Raw genomic sequence first — 22954 nt, 5'->3', positions numbered from 1 at the left:
TTCCAGGCAAGATAATTTGGTTGCTGCTAGACTTCAGTATTAGAGAGTAGTTGGTATATAGCCATACTACAGATCCATCTGTATTAGAAATGCAGCATTTTATAGCCACTGATATGAAGGTTTGGGAAATTTCATTGATTACTGGCACTATTCCAAAAAACCCACCTTATATTTCTGTGCAGGGAAAATTATTGGTGGAAATGCTACTAAAGACTCTTATGACAGGAAAAATAGTATAGAAATGTCCACTGGGACTGTTGCACTGAAATGGAATGACAAAATGTTGCAAAAAAGGGCAATTAAATATCAGTAAAAAATCAGTAACTAGGCAAGAACTCAGCCAGTAATGACAACAATAGGTCTAATGAGCATGAATGCATTTGTCAGAGCACTGGGTTGATCTGGAGAATGTATATACTTTTTTAGAGTTACCAGTATATGCTAAAAGAAAAGGAGTACTTGTGGCACCTTAGAGACTAACCAAGACTAACACGGCTGTTCCTCTGAAACCTGTCAGTATATGCTAGAAAATCTAGCTGAACAAAGCAAATGTTCTGTACCATAGCTTACTGGACCTGTTACAAACGTAACATTGTACAAGTGTTATCTCCGTAGTGGCATTTTTTAGGGAGGGGAAACTGTGTGTTTTCACTTGCTTTGTAGTCATGAACTGTGAAACTGTGGCATGTTGCCTTTTAACTTGTTTGCTTGCAAGTGTTAGTGATGACAAGGCTGTTCTGCTACGCCTTGATTGGAAATGAAGGTTGGAAATTTCAGTTCGAAATTGAATTGCTAGCCTTGGTTTAAGAGCCTGTATAGTTAGAGCTCCCTCCCTCAAATATTTGTTGTATAACATGGATCTAGCTAAAACATATCCAACTTAGCAACATGTGAAAGGGAGCAGTGGAAAATTGGGAATGCCAGATCTTCAGCACGCAAGGAGTTAACTCTAGCTTCTCTTGTGCACGTGAGCACACAAAAATCTGTGTCAAGGCAGGGCTCCAGACCTAGGCTTTCAGGACTCTGTTGAACCCAAGACTGGGAGTTCAGTTTTGATTATGGTGCAACTGGTTTTTGATGTATGGTTATAAGGATTTGCTCTGATAGAGGACCTTACTGATTACTGATGTTTTATTCCTGCAGAGCCCCACTAGTTTCCATGTCTTCAGTGTTAGTTCTGTAGAGCTGTTTGCATTGCTTTTTAGTTTCAAAACAAGTCAATAAAAGAAAAATGAAAGACATTGCAGTACTTAAATTTAAGTGTAAATTTCCCATGTAGAAATGGGAGATGCACTAAAGTATTTGTACTGCTTACAAATGAAGGCGATGGTGTTGGATTCCAGTTTAGTAACTTGTTCAGATAAATGTGTTGGCACTGGATATGAAATACAGTAAATACTTTTGCACAAGATATTGCCATTCCAAAATCAGTACAAGCTAATGTTCATAGTGTGCCATGTTGAAAAAGTGCAGAACAATGAGTAACACACAGGAGAGAGGTTTCAGAGTGGTAGCTGTGTTAGTCTGTATCAGCAAAAAAACCCCCAAACGAGGAGTACTTGTGGCACCTTAGAGACTAACAAATGTATTTGGGCATAAGCTTTTGTGGGTTAAAACCCACTTCATCGGATGCATGCAGTGGAAAACACAGTAGGAAGATTAGGAAGATTGTGTGTGTGTGTAATCTTCCTATTGTATTTTCCACTGCATGCATCCGATGAAGTGGGTTTTAACCCACAAAAGCTTATGCCCACATACATTTGTTAGTCTCTAAGCCCTGGTCTACACTAGGAGTTGAGGTTGAATTTAGCAGCGTTAAATTGATTTAACCCTGCACCCGTCCACACGACGAAGCCCTTTTTTTTTTTGACTTACAGGGCTCTTAAAATCGATTTCCTTACTCCACCCCCGACAAGGGGATTAGCGCTGAAATCGTCCTTTCCTGGTTGAATTTGGGGTACTGTGGACGCAATTAGACAGTATTGGCCTCTGGGAGCTATCCCAGAGTGCTCCATTGTGACCGCTCTGGAGAGCACTCTCAACTCAGAAGCACTGGCCAGGTAGACAGGAAAAGGCCCGGAAACTTTTGAATTTCAATTTCCTGTTTGGCCAGCGTGGCAAGCTACAGGTGAGTGCAGAGCTCATCAGCAGAAGTGACCGTGCAGAGCTCATCAGCAAAGGTGACCGTGATGGAGTCCCAGAATTGCAAAAGAGCTCCAGCATGGACCGAACGGGAGGTATGGGTTCTGATCGCTGTATGAGGAGAGGAATCCATGTTATTAGAACTCCGTTCCAGTTTTTGAAATGCCAAAACATTTGTCAAAATCTCCCAGGGCATGAAGGACAGAGGCCATAACAGGGACCCGAAGCAGCATGTGACACTTAAGGAGCTTAGGCAAGCCTACCAGAAAACCAGAGAGGCAAACAGCTGCTCCAGGTCAGAGCCCCAAACATGCCGCTTCTATGATGAGCTGCATGCCATTTTAGGGGGTTCAGCCACCACTACCCCAGCCGTGGTGTCTGACTCCTTCAATGGAGATGGAGGAAACACAGAAGCAGGTTTTGGGGACGAAGAAGATCGCTCACAGCAAGCAAGCAGAGAAACCGGTTTTCCTGACAGCCAGGAACTGTTTCTCACCCTGGACCTGGAGCCAGTACCCCCTGAACCCACCCAAGGCTGCCTCCCAGACCTGCCAGGCAGAGAAGGGACCTCTGGTGAGTGTACCTTTTAAAATAGTATACATGGTTCAAAAGCAAGCATGTTTAATGATTAATTTGCCCTGGCATTTGCGGCTCTCCTGGATGTACTCCCAAAGCTTTTGCAAAAGGTTTCTGGGGAGGGCAGCCTTATTCCGTCCACCATGGTAGGACACTATACCACTCCAGGCCAGTAGCACATACTCAGGAATCATTGTAGAACAAAGCATTACAGTGTATGTTTGCTGGCATTCAAACAATATCCGTTCTTTATGTATCTCTGTTATCCTCAGGAGAGTGATATCATTCATGGTCACCTGGTTGAAATAGGGTGCTTTTCTTAAGGAGACATTCAGAGGTGCCCTTTCCTGCGGGGCTGTTTGCCTGTGGCTGAACAGAAATGTTCCCCACCGTTAGCCACAGGGAGGCGGGAGGGACTAGCCACATGATGGGAGGAGGCAAAATGTGACCTTGGAACAAAAGCATATGTGCTGTGTTTGTAATGTTAACAGCAAGGTTTACTGTGAAAGAGTGTACCCCTTGTTCTATAAAATGTGTCTTTTTAAATACCACTGTCCCCTTTTTTTTTTCCTCCACCAGCTGCATGTGTTTCAAGGATCACAGGATCTTCTCCTTCCCAGAGGCTAGTGAAGATTAGAAGGTGAAAAAAACGCACTCGCGATGAAATGTTCTCTGAGCTCATGCTGTCCTCCCACACTGACAAAATGACCGGGAGGAGAGGTGGCGGGCTGAAGAGAGGGCTGAAGCTGAAAGGTGGTGGCAGTGTGATGAGAGGAGGCAGGATTCAATGCTGAGGCTGCTGGAGGATCAAACTAGTATGCTCCAGCATATGGATGAGCTGCAGAAAAGGCAGCTGGAGCACAGACCGCCGCTACAGCCCCTGTGTAACCAACCGCCCTCCTCCCCAAGTTCCATAGCCTCCACACACAGACGCCCAAGAACGTGGTGGGGGGGCCACCGGCCAACCAGCCACTCCACTACAGAGGATTGCCCAAAAAAAAGAAGACTGGCATTCAATAAATTTTAAAGTTGTAAACTTTTAAAGTGCTGTGCTTAAAGTGCTGCGTGGCATTTCCTTCCCTCCTCCACCACCCCTCCTGGGCTACCTTGGTAGTCATCCCCCTATTTGTGTGATGAATGAACAAAGAATGCATGAATGTGAAGCAACAATGACTTTATTGCCTCTGAAAGCAGTGATCGAAGGGAGGAGGGGAGGGTGGTTAGCTTACAGGGAAGTAGAGTGAACCAAGGGGCGGGGGGTTTCATCAAGGAGAAACAAAGAGAACTTTCACACCGTAGCCTGGCCAGTCATGAAACTGGTTTTCAAAACTTCTGTGATGCGCACTGCACCCTCCTGGTGCTCCGGTGCCAAGATAGGGATATGGGTTCTGTCTGTGGCCCCACCATAATTAGGGAATCCCATTGCAGCAAAGCCATCCACTATGACCTGCACATTTCCCAGGATCACTACCCTTGATATGAGCAGATCTTTGATTGCATTGGCTACTTGCATCACAGCAGCCCCCACAGTAGATTTGCCCACTCCAAATTGATTCCCAACTGACCGGTAGCTGTCTGGTGTTGCAAGCTTCCACAGGGTTATTGCCGCTTGCTTCTCAGCTGTGAGGACTGCTCTCATCTTGGTATTCATGCGCCTCAGGGCAGGGGAAAGCAAGTCACAAAGTTCCATGAAAGTGCCCTTACGCCTGCAGAAGTTTCACAGCCACTGGGAATCGTCCCAGACCCGCAACACTATGCGGTCCCACCAGTCTGTGCTTGTTCCCCGGGCCCAGAATCGGCGTTCCACGGCATGAACCTGCCCCGTTAGCACCATGATGCCCGCGTTGCCAGGGCCCGTGCTTTGAGAGAAGTTTATGTCCATGTCGTCTTCACTCTCGTCACCATGCTGATGTTGCCTACTCGCCCGGTTTCGCTTTGCCATGTTCTGGTGCTGCATATACTGCTGGATAATGCGCGTGCTGTTTAATGTGCTCCTAATTGTGAAAGTGATCTGAGCAGGCTCCATGCTTGCCGTGGTATGGCGTCTGCACAGAAAAAAGGTGTGGAACGATTGTCTGCCGTTGCTCTGACGGAGGGAGGGGCAACTGACGACGTGGCTTACAGGGTTGGCCTACAGGGAATTAAAATCAACAAAGGGGGTGGCTTTACATCAAGGAGCAACAAAAACAACTGTCACACAGAATGGTCCCCTCAAGGATTGAGCTCAAAACCCTGGGTTTAGCAGGCCAATGCTCAATGCGCTAAGCTGTCCCTCCCTCCGGTATTTCAGGCAGGACTGAATCTACATTAAAGTTTTCAAGGTGCCCCTGACAGACCTCACCAAAACGATTGTCGGCCATTGATTTCACGGAGGGAGGGGGGAGCAAATGAATACAAAACAAATCTGGTCTATTTCTTGTTTTGATCCACTCTATCTATCTTTTACATCTTTGGCTGGCAGCAGATGGTGCAGTAGGACTACAAGCCATCCACATCTCCTGGTTGCTTGGCAGAAGATGGTACAATAGGACTGCCTGCAGGACTAAAGAGAATGACCTGGTCGAGTCACTCCTAATTTAGTCCCTGCACCCATGTCTGCCCAGGCGCTCCTGACCGACCTTACCGAGGCGGCCAGGAGCACCTCGGACACAATGAGGATGGTTTTCAGGCCTATTGCACCGTCTGCTGCCACAAGGCAATGGGTTGCTGCTGCTGTGTAGCAATGCAGTACAGTGTCTGCCAACACCCAGGAGACATACGGTGACAGTGAGCTGAGCGGGCTCCATGCTTGCCATGGTATGGCGTCTGCATAGGTAACTCAGGAAAAAAGGTGCAAAACGATTGTCTGTTGTTGCTATCACAGAGGGAGGGAGGGCCTGATGACATGTACCCAGAACCACCCGCGACAATGTTTTTTGCCCCATCAGTCATTGGGATCTCAACCCAGAATTCCAATGGGCAGCGGAGACTGCGGGAACTGTGGGATAGCTACCCACAGTGCAACACTCCAGAAGTCAACGCTAGCCTCGGTACAGTGGAAGCACTCTGCCGAGTTAATGCACTTAGAGCATTTGTGTGAGGACGCACACAATCGACTATATAAAAACGATTTCTATAAATTCAACCTAATTTAGTAGTGTAGACATACCCTAAGGTGCCACAAGTACTCCTCGTTTTTTTTACAGTGGAGGAAAATCCAGTTAAAACTGTTGATTTTTGGCATAATTACTTCGTACTGCAATTAAACTTACATTGTAGCATTTGTCAGCTCTCTGGGATAAAGCCATGCACAGTGTTGTTTAAGTGTGGAATTCATAACTTCTTGGTGCATAGGTGAAGGGATTTTGTTTGGGGTGGAAAAACCTTTGCACTTAAAACAGCTATTGCTGTTAGGCAAATTGAAATAGATTTGGCTAGCTCCAGAAGCTCCTAAATCCCATTGAAAGTCTTTGGGATTTAAGTTCGTAGATGGTTAGGGTGCTTTTAGAAAATAGGATTCAGGAGCTTATGGAAATGTTTATCCAGAGTTAATATTTCTAGATCCCTTGTAAAGCAGGGAATTGTAAATACACTTACATAGGAGGGGACCAGTTTGTTGGAGGAGATTTAAATACTCTTTTTTTCTGAGAGGACAGAAATTAATTGACTTGTATATTGGTGTTTGTTCTGACTTGAAATGTCAACTGACTTGAAAATGAGATGATTTTTTCTGCTCTTTATAGTTGACTTTCTGGAATTTCCTTCCCTCAATTTGAAGAAGTGCCCATACAAACCCACCATGAATTCAGTAGTAACTGGCATGCCATTGACACTTTATATGGACTGACAAGCAAAATGAACTTTAGTGACTCTTTTTGTGAGGCCAAGTTTGAGTTTTAATAGCCTATTCATTATCACACTTCTCCTTCAGTGAATACTTCTGGGGGCTTCCCCATATCTTTTTCTTTGCTACAGAAAATACTTCAGATCACTGCTCTAGTATGAATGCAAATACATTATTTAATCTTCAGTCTCCTGTTGTCCTTAAAACCCCTTAAAAGGTGTTCTCATTAACTGGTGTTCTGTCAAAGCTGAATCCCCACTCTGTCACTCTGAGCGCAGAAGATGCGGGCCCGCAAGGATTCTGAAAATTAATACTTGCCACTCCAGGCTTGTATCACACTCCCAAGGTTACAGCTTTTCTCTGACCTTGGCTGGTAAACTCTGCTACCACCCAAATGCAAAAAAAAACCCCTTTTAACCCAGGTAGGAGCACTTGAGAATTCTTCCCTGTGGGGTACCCTCAAGCCTCCCCCCCCCCCACCCCGGCTCTGGGGAAGAGCTGAGAAAGAAAACAAAGGAAATTATGTGTAGCTACCAGCTGATCCAACAACACGCACAAACCTCTTAAGACACCAAAAATCCAATTGTGTTCTTAAAGGTAAAATAGCTTTTTAGTTGGTAATAGCTTACCAACAAGAGAGTGGGTTTTGTGGGGGGTGGGGGAGAAAAACTGGATTTGTGCTGGAAATAGCCCACCTTGATTATCATACACATTGTAAGGAGAGTGATCACTTTAGATAAGCTATTACCAGCAGGAGAGTGGGGTGGGGGGAGAGAAAACCTTTTGTAGTGATAAACACCCATTTCTTTCATGGTTTGCGTGTATAAAAACATCTTCTGTATTTTCCACCATATGCATCCGATGAAGTGAGCTGTAGCTCACGAAAGCTCATGCTCAAATAAATTGGTTAGTCTCTAAGGTGCCATAAGTACTCCTTTTCTTTTTGCGAATACAGACTAACACGGCTGTTACTCTGAAACCAGACAGAGGGAAAGTTTCTTTCCCAAATTAAAAAGTTCTAGCTTTCCCATTGGCTCTTTTGGTCAGGTGCCCACTCCTTTTCTTTTACCTATGGGCTTGTTAACCCTTTACAGGTAAAGCTAGCAGAGAACAGCTACCAAGAGGGATTTTACAGCTAGCTGGCTGGCTGGGTGTCTGTCAAAGGGAGCTACTCCCTCCCACCCCCATGTATCACAGTTTCACTATGATACATTTTGTCTTGTCAAAAGAAAAGGAGTACTTGTGGCACCTTAGAGACTAACATTTATCTGAGCATAAGCTTTCGTGAGCTACAGCTCACTTCATCGAATGCATCTGATGAAGTGAGCTGTAGTTCACAAAAGCTTATGCTCAGATAAATTTGTTAGTCTCTAAGGTGCCACAAGCACTCCTTTTCTTTTTGCGAACACAGACTAACATGGCTGCTACTCTGAAACCTGTCATTTTGTCTTTTTTTTTTTTCAATGTATCGTTCTCTCATTATAATTCATGGGTGTCAATTACCATTGGCAGAATCAGTCTGAAATAATCCCCTGTGGCTTGTGGCCCACAGAATTCCAGTGTGGTTCCTTCTCACTGTGAAGTCTGAAAGGGTGTTTGAGGCTCGTTCTGCTGTTGTCATAAGTGGTTATTTTCCTCAGTGTCCAAGAAGAGCTACAATGGCTCATTTAAACTGCTGAAGTAATTGAGCTGTGGTAGCTGCACTTGAACATGGAAACTTCCGATTGGAGAGATCTTAAAAATCTTTAAAAATAATTGTAATACATTAGATGACTCCTATGGTTTAAAATTGTTGTCATGATTACTACTGTGGAAGACCTTATTCACTGATTTAAATGTTTTTAACAGTTATTTTAAATCCCATATTGTAAATTTTATATGATATCAGAGAAGATCAAACATTGGTTTCTAGCTACCACAGGTTTTTTTTCCCAACAGTGACACCCTGCAAAAAAACAAAACAAAACATGTTGGAACTGAAGTGAAAAAAAGCAGAATATTAATCAGAATGGTGTGATTTAAATTTTGTTTTACAAGGTTAGATATCTCAAGTTACCAGCACTAGAAAAATGTTCAATGCAATTATAAAGCTGAGATTTCAAGTCCTGGTTACTTGTAATATATTGTCTGTTTCAAACTGTCACTTATCCTTTGGACCACTAGGGCTTGTCTGGCACTAGACCCAGACCTCATGTGAGTGTAATTTTTTAGTCCCAGGTTCCCTGGATGTCCTTTATTGATTGAACATCAGTCAGCCAGAGACAGATTCTAAAGCGGCTACAGGCAAAACAGGTAAACCTCCCTTGTGACATCTGGTAAGAAGAAAAGCCTGTTGAGGTAAAGATTTAACCTCCAGCAGTCCTCTAACGATAAATGGCAACATGTTGTGAATATGGCTATTTAAATATTGCTTTAGATCTTCCGGAGGTTTCATTGTTCTTTTGTAACTTGGATTTTTACACAGGAATTACACACAGTCTGAATCTGTCAGATGTCTTCTGCTTATATGTATCTGCATCTAGTAAAACAACCTTTGCTAAAATTTTCCATTTTTAAAATGTGTTCTTGGCCAGATAGCTAATATTGGAAGTTTAGAGTTAATAGTTAGACACAGAGGGAAAGTACAATAACCACTAGCTTATGCAGTAAAATGTAAATACTTGCATAGCTCTTTGGGTAAAGAGTTTTTTGGCCCTGAAAATATTTAGCTCTGAAAATAGCTGATTATATTCTAATGGATGACTGCATGTTGTGGCTTATGCATTATTTAGATGATGCTGTTGGAGACTTGGGTGCCTGCATGTCACTGAAATTTGGTGAGACACTGATGTATTCAGTAATGGGGGAGGCAGTATGCCTTTAAGAAGATTGTTCTGTCATACTCCAAAGCACTTTATCTCAGAACTCTGCACTTGTCCTTGTTGAACCTCATCAGATTTCTTTTGGCCCAATCCTCCAATTTGTCTAGGTCCCTCTGTATCCTATCCCTGCCACCATATCTACCACTCCTCCTAGTTTAGTGTCATCCGCAAATTTGCTGAGAGTGCAATCCACACCATCCTCCAGATCATTTATGAAGATATTGAACAAAACCAGCCCCAAGACTGACCCTTGGGGCACTCCACTTGATACCGGCTGCCAACTAGACATGGAGCCATTGATCACTACCCGTTGAGCCCGACAATCTAGCCAACTTTCTACCCACCTTATAGTGCATTCATCCAGCCTATACTTCTTTAACTTGCTGACAAGAATACTGTGGGAGACCATGTCAAAAGTTTTGCTAAAGTCAAGAAACAATACATCCACTGCTTTCCCTTCATCCACAGAACCAGTAATCTCATCATAGAAGGCGATTAGATTAGTCAGGCATGACCTTCCCTTGGTGAATCCATGCTGACTGTTCCTGATCACTTTCCTCTCATGTAAGTGCTTCAGGATTGATTCCTTGAGGACCTGCTCCATGATTTTTCCAGGGACTGAGGTGAGGCTGACTGGCCTGTAGTTGCCAGATGCCAACTCGCTCTTTAAATGTTCTAGACCCTGGCTATTTGAGAGAACTCTTCGCTCCCTAGTTGCTTCGATATGAGCAAACGTCATAGCTGGAATTCACCTCCTAGATTAGATGCCACGGTTGTAAAAAATACCTGAGTGTTCTGCCCACACTGCAGCCCCTTCATTACAACCACTGGTGGAGCTTCCCAAATAAATTACATGAGATTTGTTTAGAGTACGCAAAACAACTGAGATAGCTGACGTGATTGCTTTGATAGTCTCTAGGTTTAACCACAAGGGGACTGCTGGCAGCTTGTTTTCTGTGGGGGGCCCTAATTTTTGGAATTTGTTTCTCCTCTTGGTCATCCAGAACCCAAGATTCCCTGTCTACAAGGCCTGCTGCAAAGCCAACTCTTTCCCCCCAGTATCAGGAAGGGGAGAAGGTTAGCAGAGTGTGTGAGAATTTATTTAGGTTATCAGTAGTCTTGCAAATGCTTCTTTGTACACATTTGTTTTTACTGCATTTGGGCTCTAGAGCATATGGATATGATCTTAAAAATGAAACTGTTATAGACCATACTGTGGATTTGGGGTTAGTCCTTTCTGGATGGGTACCTAAAGAACTAAACAAAAAATGGAGAAAATTACTTTAAAATGATTTTGGCATGGAACCTATTACTTAGTTATTACTAATATAATGCCGACAAACCCCGGTCATCTGCGGGTGGGACTGAACCTGGGACCTCTGAAGCTTAATGCATGAGCCTCTACTGCATGGGCTAAAAGCCACATGGTCATTAGCTAAGGCTGTAGCAGACTTATTAACCTCTCTCTAAGTGGTCTCAGGCCCACTAGATGGGACAGAACACCACACCCAGGAGGTGTGTGGATTACACTAAAACACCTGGGGTGAAAATCTGGTACCAGTTGAAGTCTGTGGCAAAACTCCCATTGGGTTCCATTGTCAAGGTTCCTTCCCCACTCTGAACTCTAGAGTACAGATGTGGGGACCTACATGAAAACCTCCTAAGCTTGCTTTTACTAGCTTAGGTTAAAACTTCCCCAAGGTACAAACTATTTTACCTTTTGCCCTTGGACTTTCGCTGCCACCACCAAACGTCTAACCGGTATTATATTATTAGGAAAGAGTCCGTTTGGAAATGTCTTCTCTCCCCCCCCCCCCCCAAAAAAAAATCCTTCCAAACGTTATCCCCCCTTTCCTGGGGAAGGTTTGATAAAAATCCTCACCAATTTGCATAGGTGACCACAGACCCAAACCCTTGGATCTTAAGAACAATGAAAAAGCATTCAGTTTCTTAGAAGAATTTTAATAGAAGAAAAAGTAAAAAGAATCACCTCTGTAAAAACAGGATGGTAAATACCTTACAGGGTAATTAGATTCAAAACATAGAGAATCCCTCTAGGCAAAACCTTAAGTTACAAAAAAGACACACAAACAGGAATATCCATTCCATTCAGCACAGCTTATTTTGTCAGCCATTTAAAGAAATCAGAATCTAATGCATATCTAGCTAGATTACTTACGAAGTTCTAAGACTCCATTCCTGTTCTGTCCCCAGCAAAAGCATCACACAAGCAGAGAGAGAGGCTTTGTTTCTCCCTCCCCCCAGCTTTTGAAAGTATCTTGTCTCCTCATTGGTCATTTTGGTCAGGTGCCAGCGTGGTTATCCTAGCTTCTTAACCCTATACAGGTGAAAAATCGCCAGGAGGGATTTTAAAAGGGTTTACCCTTCCCTTTATATTTGACATCCATAAGGCCAGGATTTCCGCTCGGGAGTTGCAGATCATGCTTTCTAGAGCAGGGATTCTCAAACTGGGGGTTGGGACCCCTGAGGGGGTCACGAGGTTATTACAGGGGGGTCACGAGCTGTCAGCCTCCACCCCAAATCCCACTTTGCCTCCAGCATTTATAATGGTGTTAAATATATTAAGTGTTTTTCATTTATAAGGGGGGTCGCACTCAGAGGCTTGGTATGTGAAGGGGGTCACCAGTATAAAAAGTTGAGAACTACTAGGGTTATGGCTGCAGCTCTTGGAAGAGGCATTGGATGCTAAATGTTTCCTTAAGAGCAGCACCTTTCTCAGTTGGAGGCTAGAGTACTGTGTAAATGTCTAACTTCTGCTTCAAGAAGGGCTTCCAAGGTGAAATCCTTGCATGTGCATGTTTCTGCAATCTATAATTCACAGTCTGTTCAGGGAAGAAACACTGGTTCCTCATCCTCTCTGTGAAGACTGTTAAGTTTCCCACTTCTGTAGTGAGCCAAGCACAGAAGAAGTTGTAAACAGACACTTGAGTGTGAACATCTATTATCACAAAACCCCTGAGGCAAGGAGAGAGAACTCTCAGGCTATGAGGAACAAATTCCAGCCTACATGCACAAGGCGTGGAAAAAGTAATATCCTGTGAGATGATGCATGTTCTGCCAGAGTACATGATGTAATAAATGCACAAAATATGGAAATTTGTAGCTGTTTGCTGCACCAAAGCAGTCAGGGAATTGACCTTTGTTTCAGACAATCAAGCACTGACTCCACAAACTCCACATCCGGCAGATGTAGAAGATGACTCCAAATTGACCACAGCCTGTTATTGCAACTAGTGGACAGCTAGATTCATAGATACTAAGGTCAGAAGGGACCATTATGATCTTCTAGTCCGACCTCCTGCACAATGCAGGCCACAGAATCTCACCCACCTACTCCTGCGAAAAACCTCTCACCTATGTCTGACCTATTGAAGTCCTCAAATCGTGGTTTAAAGACTTCAAGGAGCAGAGAATCCTCCAGCAAGTGACCCGTGACCCATGCTACAGAGGAAGGCGATAAACCTCCAGGGCCTCTTGCAATCTGCCCTGGAGGAAAATTCCTTCCCGACCCCAAATATGGCGATCAGCTAAACCCTGAGCATATGGGCAAGATTTACCAGCCAGATACCCAGGAAAGAATTTTCTGTAGTAACTCAGATCCCACCCCATCTAACATCCCATCAGGCGTATTTACTATGAATATTTAAAGATCAATTAATCACCAAAATCATGTTATCCCATCATACCATCTCCTCCATAAACTTATCGACTTTAATCTTAAAGCCAGATAGATGTTTTGCCCCCACTGTTTCCCTTCCAAAACTTCACTCCTCTGTTGGTTAGAACCTTTGTCTAATTTCAAGTCTAAACTTCCCAATGACCAGTTTATGTCCATTTGTTCTTGTGTCCACATTGGTACGGAGCTTAAATAATTTCTCTCCCTCTCCGGTATTTATTCCTCTGATATATTTATAGAGAGCAATCATGTCTCCCCTCAACCTTCTTTTAGTTAGGCTAAACAAGCCAAGCTCCTTGAGTCTCCTTTCATAAGACAAGTTTTCCATTCCTCGGATCATCCTAGTAGCCCTTCTCTGTACCTGTTCTAGTTTGAATTCATCCTTCTTAAACATGGGAGACCAGAACTGCACACAGTATTCCAGGTGAGGTCTCACCAGTGCCTTGTATAACAGTAGTAAAACCTCCTTATCTCTACTGGAAATACCTCGCCTGATGCATCCCAAGACCACATTAGCTTTTCTCACGGCCATATCACATTGACGGCTCATAGTCATCCTATGATCAACCAATACTCCAAGGTCCTTCTCCTCCTCCGTTACTTCTAATTGATGCGTCCCCAGCTTATAACTAAAATTCTTGTTATTAATCCCTAAATGCATAACGTTACGCTTCTCACTATTAAATTTCATCCTATTACTATTACTCCAGTTTACAAGGTCATCCAGATCCTCCTGTATGATATCCTGGTCCTTCTCTAAATTGGCAATGCCTCCCAGCTTTGTATCATCCGCAAACTTTATTAGCACACTCCCACTTTTTGTGCAGAGGTCAGTAATAAAAAGATTGGTCCCAAAACTGATCCTTGAGGAACTCCACTGGTAACCTCCCTCCAGCCTGACAGTTCACCTTTCAGTAGGACCCATTGTAGTCTCCCCTTTAACCAATTCCTTATCCACCTTTCAATTTTCATAATGATCCCCATCTTTTCCAATTTAACTAATAATTCCGCATGTGGCACGGTATCAAACGCCTTATGGGGAATTATTAGTTAAATTGGAAAAGATGACCGAGTTGTTACGTGTTTGGGTTGTGTAATTAGAAAACCAGTATGATTCAGAAACACTTAGCTGACTGATACATACTGAACTTCAAAGATACACCATCAGGCTAAGTTTTGTGAATGGTAGGAATGTAGATCCTAAAGGGGAAGATCTAATGGAATGCTAAATCATATTATATTGTTCCGCCACTAGGTGGCACTGTGTAAAATACCTTATTTAAACTAACCTCAGCCCCACTGGCAGCACATTAAATGATCTTCTTATGAGCACATCTGGAGAGTATCTTGCTCAGAAGTAGGGTTACCAGATAGCAAATGTGAAAAATCAGGATGTGGTTGGGAGGTAATAGGTGCCTATATAATAAAAAGCCCCAAATATCAGGACTGTCCCTTTAAAATTGAGACATCTGGTCACCCTTCCCTACTCAGAAGTAAGTGCTGTAGTTAATCTATATCTGCTACAAGAGCATGGCAAGAACAGAAGTCCCTGAGCATCTATCTCCCCACCATCCTCTTTATCGTTTTTTCCTTGTCAGGTGGTGAATTTGTCTTCCCTTAGAATTTTTGTTCCTAAAGTTTAATTCAGAATGTCACATGAATATACTCATTATTTTACTGAGAATTGTTTACTTAGCAACAAAGAAAATTCCTTTCCCTTGATGTAAAAAAAGCTCGGAAGTTGTATCTCTTTCATTCACACAACATTTGGAAGTCCAAAGAACTCCTTGTTTTGAAGGCTGCAGTAGGGGAAAGACATTAGCATTATATTCTGTTGTCCTATTATGAAGCCAAGAAGCTTAAATCCTAAACTTGTAAAGTGTCTTTCTTGTGGTTGTGAGGATAACTTTCAATTCTGCTACATCACAGTGGGTCCACTTTACCACAGCATATAGGTCTGGGCTGAGGTGTGTTATCTGTTTTACATTGTTGCCACCTAATTTTTGGCATATTCTGGGGAGCTATGCTGATCTTTCGCTGTATGGAGAGGTCCAGTGGTTAGGGGCTAGCCTGGGACTCGGGAGACCCAGACTCAATAGCCTGCTATTTCTACCTATAGCCTGTGCTATACAGGAGGTCAGACCAGATAATCACAATGGTCCTTTCTGTCCTTAGAATCTGTTTGTCTGGTTGGTGTTCCAAGCTCCCCTGTAGGTATCCTCTCTGGGATACCAGTGCTTGCTATGTACACTGCCTACACGCTGTACAGAGGATGATAGAGGTAATTCTTTTGGTTTGTAGTCCTCTCCCCTCCTATTGCTTTGAGATTGTATTTTCTCTTTGTTCTGCGAGATGATGTTAAATCCTGTTTTTCTGATACGTGGAGTGATAATACTATGTGAAAATGCTATATCTGCAAATGATGAGAGAGGAGAAGACTACAACAAACAATTACCAAAGAATAAAGTTCTTAGTGCATTTTCTTTAGGATGGCCTTCAACCAGGCCTAGCTACTTCTACTCTAAGTGGTCAGATGTCTTCTCTACCCCATTCTTTTAGTTATGCCAAACTACAGCATAGCTTCACATACTGATCAAAAGTTTCAGGGAATCACTATCTTCAAATCTATTGATGTCCTCCGTTTCTAGATGGCACTAGCCTTCTTTACGCTCTACCAGAGGAACCTGTTGAATTTTGATTCAATCCTGTGGTATTTCTTCTCTGTAAAGGGACCATTTCTTAGTAACAATTCAACCAGATGGGTGTCGAAATTAGTAAACCTCTCTGTGGAAAGAGCTGTACTGCATCTTCCTTTTAGATTTTGGACTTTTGCAGACTTTATCCCAAAGTGTCGCACATTCTTTCACAGAAATCTGAATACGATACCTTGCTATTGACCTTCCCCAAAAGTGAGAGAAAGTATGTCACAAGTTAGACACATACAGAAATTTATCTGGAAATCCAATTTCCTTTTTGTAGCACCTCTTTTGAGAAGCAGAGGAAAAAAAGGCACATAAAGATGCTATTTTCTGATGGATATGAAACTGGATATTAGTCTTACAAAGCACAAGGTCTTTGAGCCAATTAGAACAGGGGTTCTCAACCTTTTTCTTTCTGAGGCCCCTCCAACATGCTTTAAAAACTCCACAGCCCATCTGTGCCACAACAACTGCTTTTCTGCATATAAAAGCTATGGCTGGCATTAAGGGGTAGGAAGCAGGGCAGTTGCCCTGGGGCCCACGCCACAAGGGGCACCGCAAAACTAAGTTGCTCAAGCTTCAGCCCTAGTTACTAGAACTCAGGGCCCTAGGCTGCAGTCCTGCATGGTGGGGCTTCAGCTTTCTGCCCTGGGTCCTAGCGAGTCTAACACCCGCCATGCTTGGTGGACCCCCTGAGACCAGCTCACAGCCTCCCGGGGGCCCCGGACCCCTGGCTGAGAACCACTGCACTAGAACATATTTACTTAGATCAGTTTCTGTCACCTTGAGACAAGCTTTTGAGCTACACTGATTTTTGTAAACAGTTATTGTCTAAGGTATTATATAACTAATCACTGCAGCTTTTAAAAGATCAGTGATATCTATGTATTAATGTGCTGCCTTCATAGGCACCGACTTCCCCTCTTTCCTGTGGGTGCTCGACCCCTCTTTGCTCCCAGGTCCCGCCCCACTCCACCCCTTCCATGAGGCCCCACCCCGGCCCACCTCTTCCCACCCCTGTCACGCCCCCATTCCAACTCCTTCCCCAAATCCCCACCCCAGCCCTGCCTCTTTCCACTTCCTCCCTTGAGTGCCCCACGTTCCCGCTCCTCACCCTCCCTCCCGGAGTGTGCTAAAGCTGCCAAACAGCTGTTTGGCGGCAGCTGGGCAGGAAGCACTGGGAGGTAGGCGGAGGAGCAGGGATGTGGGGCGCTCATGGGAGGAGGAGGTGGGGCAGGGGGGTTGAGGGGAGCATGGCTGCCGGTGGGTGCAGATCACCCACTAATTTTTTTCCTTGGGTGCTCCAGCCCCAGAGCACCCATGGAGTCAGCGCCTATGGCTGCATTTGTATTGAATTACCCTGTTTTTTATTAAATTAAGGGAAAATTAAACATCTAATTGACTCTGCTTTTGCCTGCAGGGTATACATTTGGCTAGGGAATCCAATGAACTGGTGTTTTTTGACTGTGGTGTCTTTTTATTTGAGTGTGCAGACATTCATTTGCACAGCCTATTCTAATAGGCATACACATGAAGATGGGTCTCCAGTACTTGCATTTTAACTAGAGATGGATATTATCTTTGTTTATGTAAGCATTTCCCAGAGGTGGAGTGTGAGGGACTAGCCAGAGAGGTGTAATGGAGCTGCCAACAGGCTGTTTAATTGTTCTTAAAAGTCACAACTTTAATTAAAAAAAAAAAAGTTAGGGCCTATCACAACAAGTAAATGCTATCAGATAAGGGGAAAAAACCTTCAGAATGTGTCTCAAGTGTAAATGATACAACAATGTTGGGCTGTGTTTGCAGAGAGCCTGAAACAATAACACTGAGATGTGACCTACCCCATTCGTTTCGGTGGATTCTAACTCCGATGCCAAAGTGACACTTCAGATCAGCATTTCCCAGAGATCCTAACTGCAGGGATGTAAAGTGAATGCTGTCTCAGTTGTGAGCATAGTATTGCTACAATAAGCCACAGGAGGGACTCTAACTTGTAAGGAATTGGTACTATGTATATTGACAGGTTTCAGAGCAGCAGCCGTGTTGGTCTGTGTACGCAAAAAGAAAAGGAGTACTTGTGGCACCTTAGAGACTAACAAATTTGTTTGAGCATAATCTTTTGTGTGCTACAGCTCACTTCATCGGATGCATGCTGTAGCTCACAAAAGCTTATGCTCAAGTAAATTTGTTAGTCTCTAAGGGGCCACAAGAACTCCTTTTCTTTTTACTCCGTATATTGTTGCACATGTACCAACAAACGTTTCCATCAAGAGGATATCACATGAGATGGACTTGGCACAGTAAGGCTGCTCCTGCCAGTTTAAGGCAAAAGAACTTCTGTGGTGCCATTCTTTTCCCTTCTTAAGAGGGACTCCTCTTGCTGAGTTGAAAATTCATTGTGCCAGCTGAACCTTGAGAGTGCCAATGTGTCTGGCACTTTAATGGGCACTTCCTCCTCGAATGTCTCGGCTGCAATTGAGAAGGTTTAAAGATGCCCAATCTTTCTGTTCATTAAGGGGTAGGTTGTTTTTTTTTTAAAGTGAAAGTTGTGGTATACTGAAAACTGTGTTCAAATTACAAGCTATCCCTATCAGATTTTTAAGGGGCTTCATGGTCCTGCTTGCAGGCTATTGGGCTCTCTAGGGAAGTATGTGATTGGGGCATGAAGCAGTCAGTCTGCAAAGAGCCAGCCTAGAGCAAGGTGGGGGTGAGCTGTGCTGCTCTGCCGTAGGAAGCTGTCTGCTCTATGTCTGTCTGGTTTTGGCTCTCTTGTGTTGGGGTTCTTGATTCTAAGAAATAAAGTCAATGTTATGTTGCAACATTCCAGAAAGAGTATTTAATTTTTAATCTAACTTCTCTGTGTGTGCCTGCTGTGGATGTAACAATGGTGAAACATCTTTTTTTTTGTTTTTGTTTTTTGTAAAAAGAATGATCCATATTGGTAAAAATTCCATTGTCCGACTTCCTCAGTTGTGATCCCATTCCCCTTATTTACATTCTGATTTTTCTTGTAGGGATTTCCTTCCTCGAGGATCTGGAATTGTAACAAGGCGACCATTGGTTCTACAGCTTGTCACTGCCAAAACAGGTAATTTACCTGATGTATATCCCTCTTATATAGTTCAGCATCAAAGTATTTTTACTTGAATTTTTTTTTTAAGTGTTATAAGCCTGTCAGTGTGAGGGTTTACACCAGTCTTTTGAGTTGGAAACAGACTATTCAAAGCAGAGTTTGCCATGGGGAAGAAAGGTCCCAACACTGCAAACACACACGTGCATGGTCCCATTGAGCTCATGGTCCCATCTGGGCCATAGTCTGTAATAATTTTGGATAAACTTAAGAGCATGACATATTTCCAAGTAGCTAGTGGTTGCTTTTAATGGCTAAATGTGAAAAGTAGGAAAAAAAAGTAATATGTATTAGTTATTTTAGAGAAAAAGAATTATCTTTAAATGTTAGATTAGATATGTTTTTTCTTAGTAACCCATAAAATTAGGTTTAACAAAATAAAATATAACTAAAATGGACATACAGGGACTTCAGTTTTGCTCTCCAGGGCAGTCAGTGGTGTTTGCAAACAGCCTGTTTTCTCTGGTAACTTTTCCATGTCATGAGTTCTGGAAATTTCTGGAGAAGGGCAAAGTTGGCAGTAATAGAATTTCCTGAATCAAAAAAATTATCTGACCAAAAATTATACTTTAGCTTGGACACAGTATTGTGTATGCAAAACTGACCGTATTTGTCAGCATTCGTTAACTTATGCTTATCTAAATGGACTTTCATCTGCCATTGTGCTGTCCAATCTCCCACTGTGTTTAAAATCATCTGGAATTTCTCATAATCCCACTGGTTTTTAATAGCCAAACACAGTGTGTTCAGTAAACTTCACTAGCTTGCTCTTGACTTAAGCTATAAATTGCTAAAATATGGTAAATAAAAACAAAAACTACGTTAAGAATGTTCAGGTGGCAAAGGCAAGCACTCAGAAGTTAAGAAATGCTAGAATTAAAGTTGATATAACCTTAATTTAGTTTGCTTGTGTGAATGCATTATTACAGAGTCTTGAATTACTTGATCAGATACTACCTTTCCACAGGATCCCTGCTTCATTCAGTGAATGGGGGGTTGTTCAAATATTTTTTTATCTCTCTTGTTCATTGTGTAGTCTGTGCTGAGTGCAAAATTAAGTTCCTCAGTGGTGTGCTTCATAAACGTTGATGAGTTTATCTGCACAACACCATTGGGGTATTGGGTGATTTTATTATCCCCAATTTACAGAAAGGAAAATGTAAACAAATAAGATTGTGCAATTGTATCATCCCTACCATAATCGTCAGCAGGGTTTGAGCCACAAATGTTCAGCTTTGTAGCAGACTTCTACCACTTGTGCTATAGGACAACTAGATACAGTATCTGGTAGCTGAAAAGAGGTGGAGGAAATGGGCCATGTGCAGGATGCTTGGGTGGAGGCCAGCCCAGCATGCTTTAGAGAAAAATTGAGGAATCTACCTGTGCCCCCTAGCCAATCCTTCATATTCCTTGAGTGGGGCATGCCCCTGCCTTTTGGGAAATGCTAGCCTATTGATAATTGTTCATTGTTATACAATAAAACTTTGCTCCTTTTTCGCTTTTTTTTCTTTTTTAAGAAACTTGAAGTAAATTGGATCCCCTGGGTCACCTTTATCCATTTCCCCAATTTAAAAAATAAAGAACCCACAGCTGTAGCAGGTTAGAGAAGCACCATTTTCTCTGACAGGAGCAGTGCAGGACTGATGTTATCCAGTTTATACTTACCTGACTGTTGGAAAATATAATTAAAGATAGACTAGTACAACAGTTTCCCTAGTACCATGAAGAGACTCTCCAACCTGTAATCCTAGAATCTTTCCTGGCTTCTTTTCTATTAAAGTGGAATACACTTTAAAAAAAAAAAAAAACTACAATGGGATGGTGCCATAGTTCTTGGGATACCCAGGACTGGGAGTCCTCTTGTTACCCCCCACAGCCCCTCGGAGGCTTGCTTGTGTTTATCTGGGTGTTAGTTTCCCTTACACCACCAGTCTGTTAGCCACTCAAGCAGTCTGCAAGCCCTTACTTTGTCTTGCAGTTTAACAGTAGGTGCATCCCAGTCCTGACCCCCTTCAAAGTATCCCCTGTAGTGTCCAGTCCCGTCCCTTATCCACTGAACACTCACAGAAATACCACATCTGCTGTCCCCAAGGGAATAGCATGCACACCAGCTTGTATGATTCAACTCAGGATCATCACCTAGCTTAATACCACAGCATTGAGATATATTTACAGGGAAAACTACAATAAGTTGATTGTCAAAGATTCAAGAGACAGTCAGTAAGGATAACTGGTTAGATAGAAAACAGGTTAGATATAAAACAAAATCAGAACATGCTTTCTAGAGGCTAAACTTAATTTAACAGGCTAATCTTCTGTCTAAAGTAGTTTCTTACCCCAGAGTCCTTTGCAACATTTGAAACCCAGGTTGGTTGAGATTCTGTTTTCGTGAATGTAAACATGCTGCCAGTTTTCTTCCTAGGTGCAGAATGGTGGGATGTCTTTGTTCCCCATGTACATAGTCCAGCCAACGTTTCAAGTCTATTGCAAGATAAGGCTCTCTTCCCTCATTGTGTGCTCTTCCTGGTTGATTTCATAGCTCTCTGACTGTATGCAAATGTGCCTCCATTGTCTTAGCTTACAACACTTAATTTACATGCCAACAGAGAGACCGGCAAATAAACATCTTTTATTTGACAGGAAACATGTTTCTCTACTTCTGCTGTAACACAGAATCAAGAACATATTTTCATAGAAAATTCATTACACAGTATCTGTTCATACATTTCAGCAATGACATTAATGGCCATTGTGACCCTGGCTTTCATTTAAGACCTCACATGGGATTCTTTGGTGAAACAGAATGTACATGCTAGTATCAGGATATTCTTGTAAGTGCCTTGCCAGCTGGGTCACAGGTGAGGGAAACCTTTCTTAATATTATCAGGGGGAAGGAGACTACATGTGTGAGTGTAAGAGGGTATTAGCAACTCCTACTGAGTTGTGAAGTCGGGGGGCTTCTCAGGTGTGAAGGGTTGGTAGATGGTGCTAAGGGCTAGGGATGGTATTGGACTAGGGGCAGATGGCAAAAGAGGTTGAGGGTTTGGCAGCTCAGGTGTTGTTGCACACTAGAGCTGCTTGCAAACTTTGGGAACTGGGGACATATTGTGGAAGGGCACAGGAGGATATGGCCACTGCGGGGTGTCCTAGCCATTGGTATAGGATGGTCTGGCGTTTGTGTGGGGGTGGGATGGATCTTGTGTGTTGGCTTGAAAGGCAGTGGGCTAGGTGTTTTAAAATGAAATACTTCAATAATGAAAAGATATAGCCAGTGGAAGATTTACTTTTAAGTGGGTTTTTCTATGCTTCATCTTTAAAGCAGTCTTGGCAATTACCTGGATATATTGTAGTGATCCACTGTGGTCTTGCTGTTTAGTCAGATTGATAGTTTTATGGTGGGAACAGAGGTTAGTTCAAGTATTGCTCGTATATCACATCTTATGCCTCTAGTACTCCCATAGTTGTATAAATCCTGTATTCTCTTACAGCCCCACGTATGAAGAAAAAGCCTTTCATTAAACATTGTGAGTGACATGAGCCCTTAAGCAGCTGGCACTTTCTCTTGACCAAGTCTGATGATGTCAGCAATATCTGGTGGTGGTTTGTCAGGAGAAGTAAAAATCTGGATGTCATGGGTGATCTTGTAATTGAAAGGAAAGTTCTGCTAGAATTGTTCTGATTTATGAGGCTCGTATTAGGGCTGCCCAGCTGGTTTTGAACTATAGTTGCAAACAAAGTGTGCTGCATTTGTAAATATATTCTATACTATGCCAGCTTCTCCAAAACAATAACATCTTGTAAATATCCGGAGACCCATCAAATGCTCTGTGCTGGCCACAAGAGAGATTTAATATTCATTGCATGTATAGCATATGGACTCTTGAGAGACTATAGATAAGGTCAAACGCATTACTCTCAAGCCAAGTCAACAGCTCATGGTTTAAGTGAAGTGCGTTGCCTTTTTCAAGCATTGCTTAAAAGTTGTATCAAATGGACATGCACAGCCTTTGTTCTGTAGTCAGCAGA

General features: G+C 42.9%; 1 protein-coding gene across 7 annotated transcripts in view; it reads left to right on the top strand.

Moving 5' to 3' along the window:
- Positions 1-22954, top strand: part of DNM3 (dynamin 3) — a 298280-nt gene that overhangs the window by 17593 nt on the left and 257733 nt on the right. For all 7 annotated transcript variants that reach the window (XM_073356327.1, XM_073356323.1, XM_073356326.1 and 4 more), the window contains exon 2: positions 18813-18886. In XM_073356327.1, the coding sequence (XP_073212428.1) occupies positions 18813-18886 (74 nt within the window). The remainder of the gene's footprint in view (positions 1-18812; positions 18887-22954) is intronic.

Source organism: Lepidochelys kempii, chromosome 8 (genome assembly GCF_965140265.1).
Source record: "Lepidochelys kempii isolate rLepKem1 chromosome 8, rLepKem1.hap2, whole genome shotgun sequence".
Classification (NCBI taxonomy): Eukaryota; Metazoa; Chordata; order Testudines; family Cheloniidae; genus Lepidochelys; species Lepidochelys kempii.
This window is presented reverse-complemented; position numbering and strand designations above follow the sequence as displayed.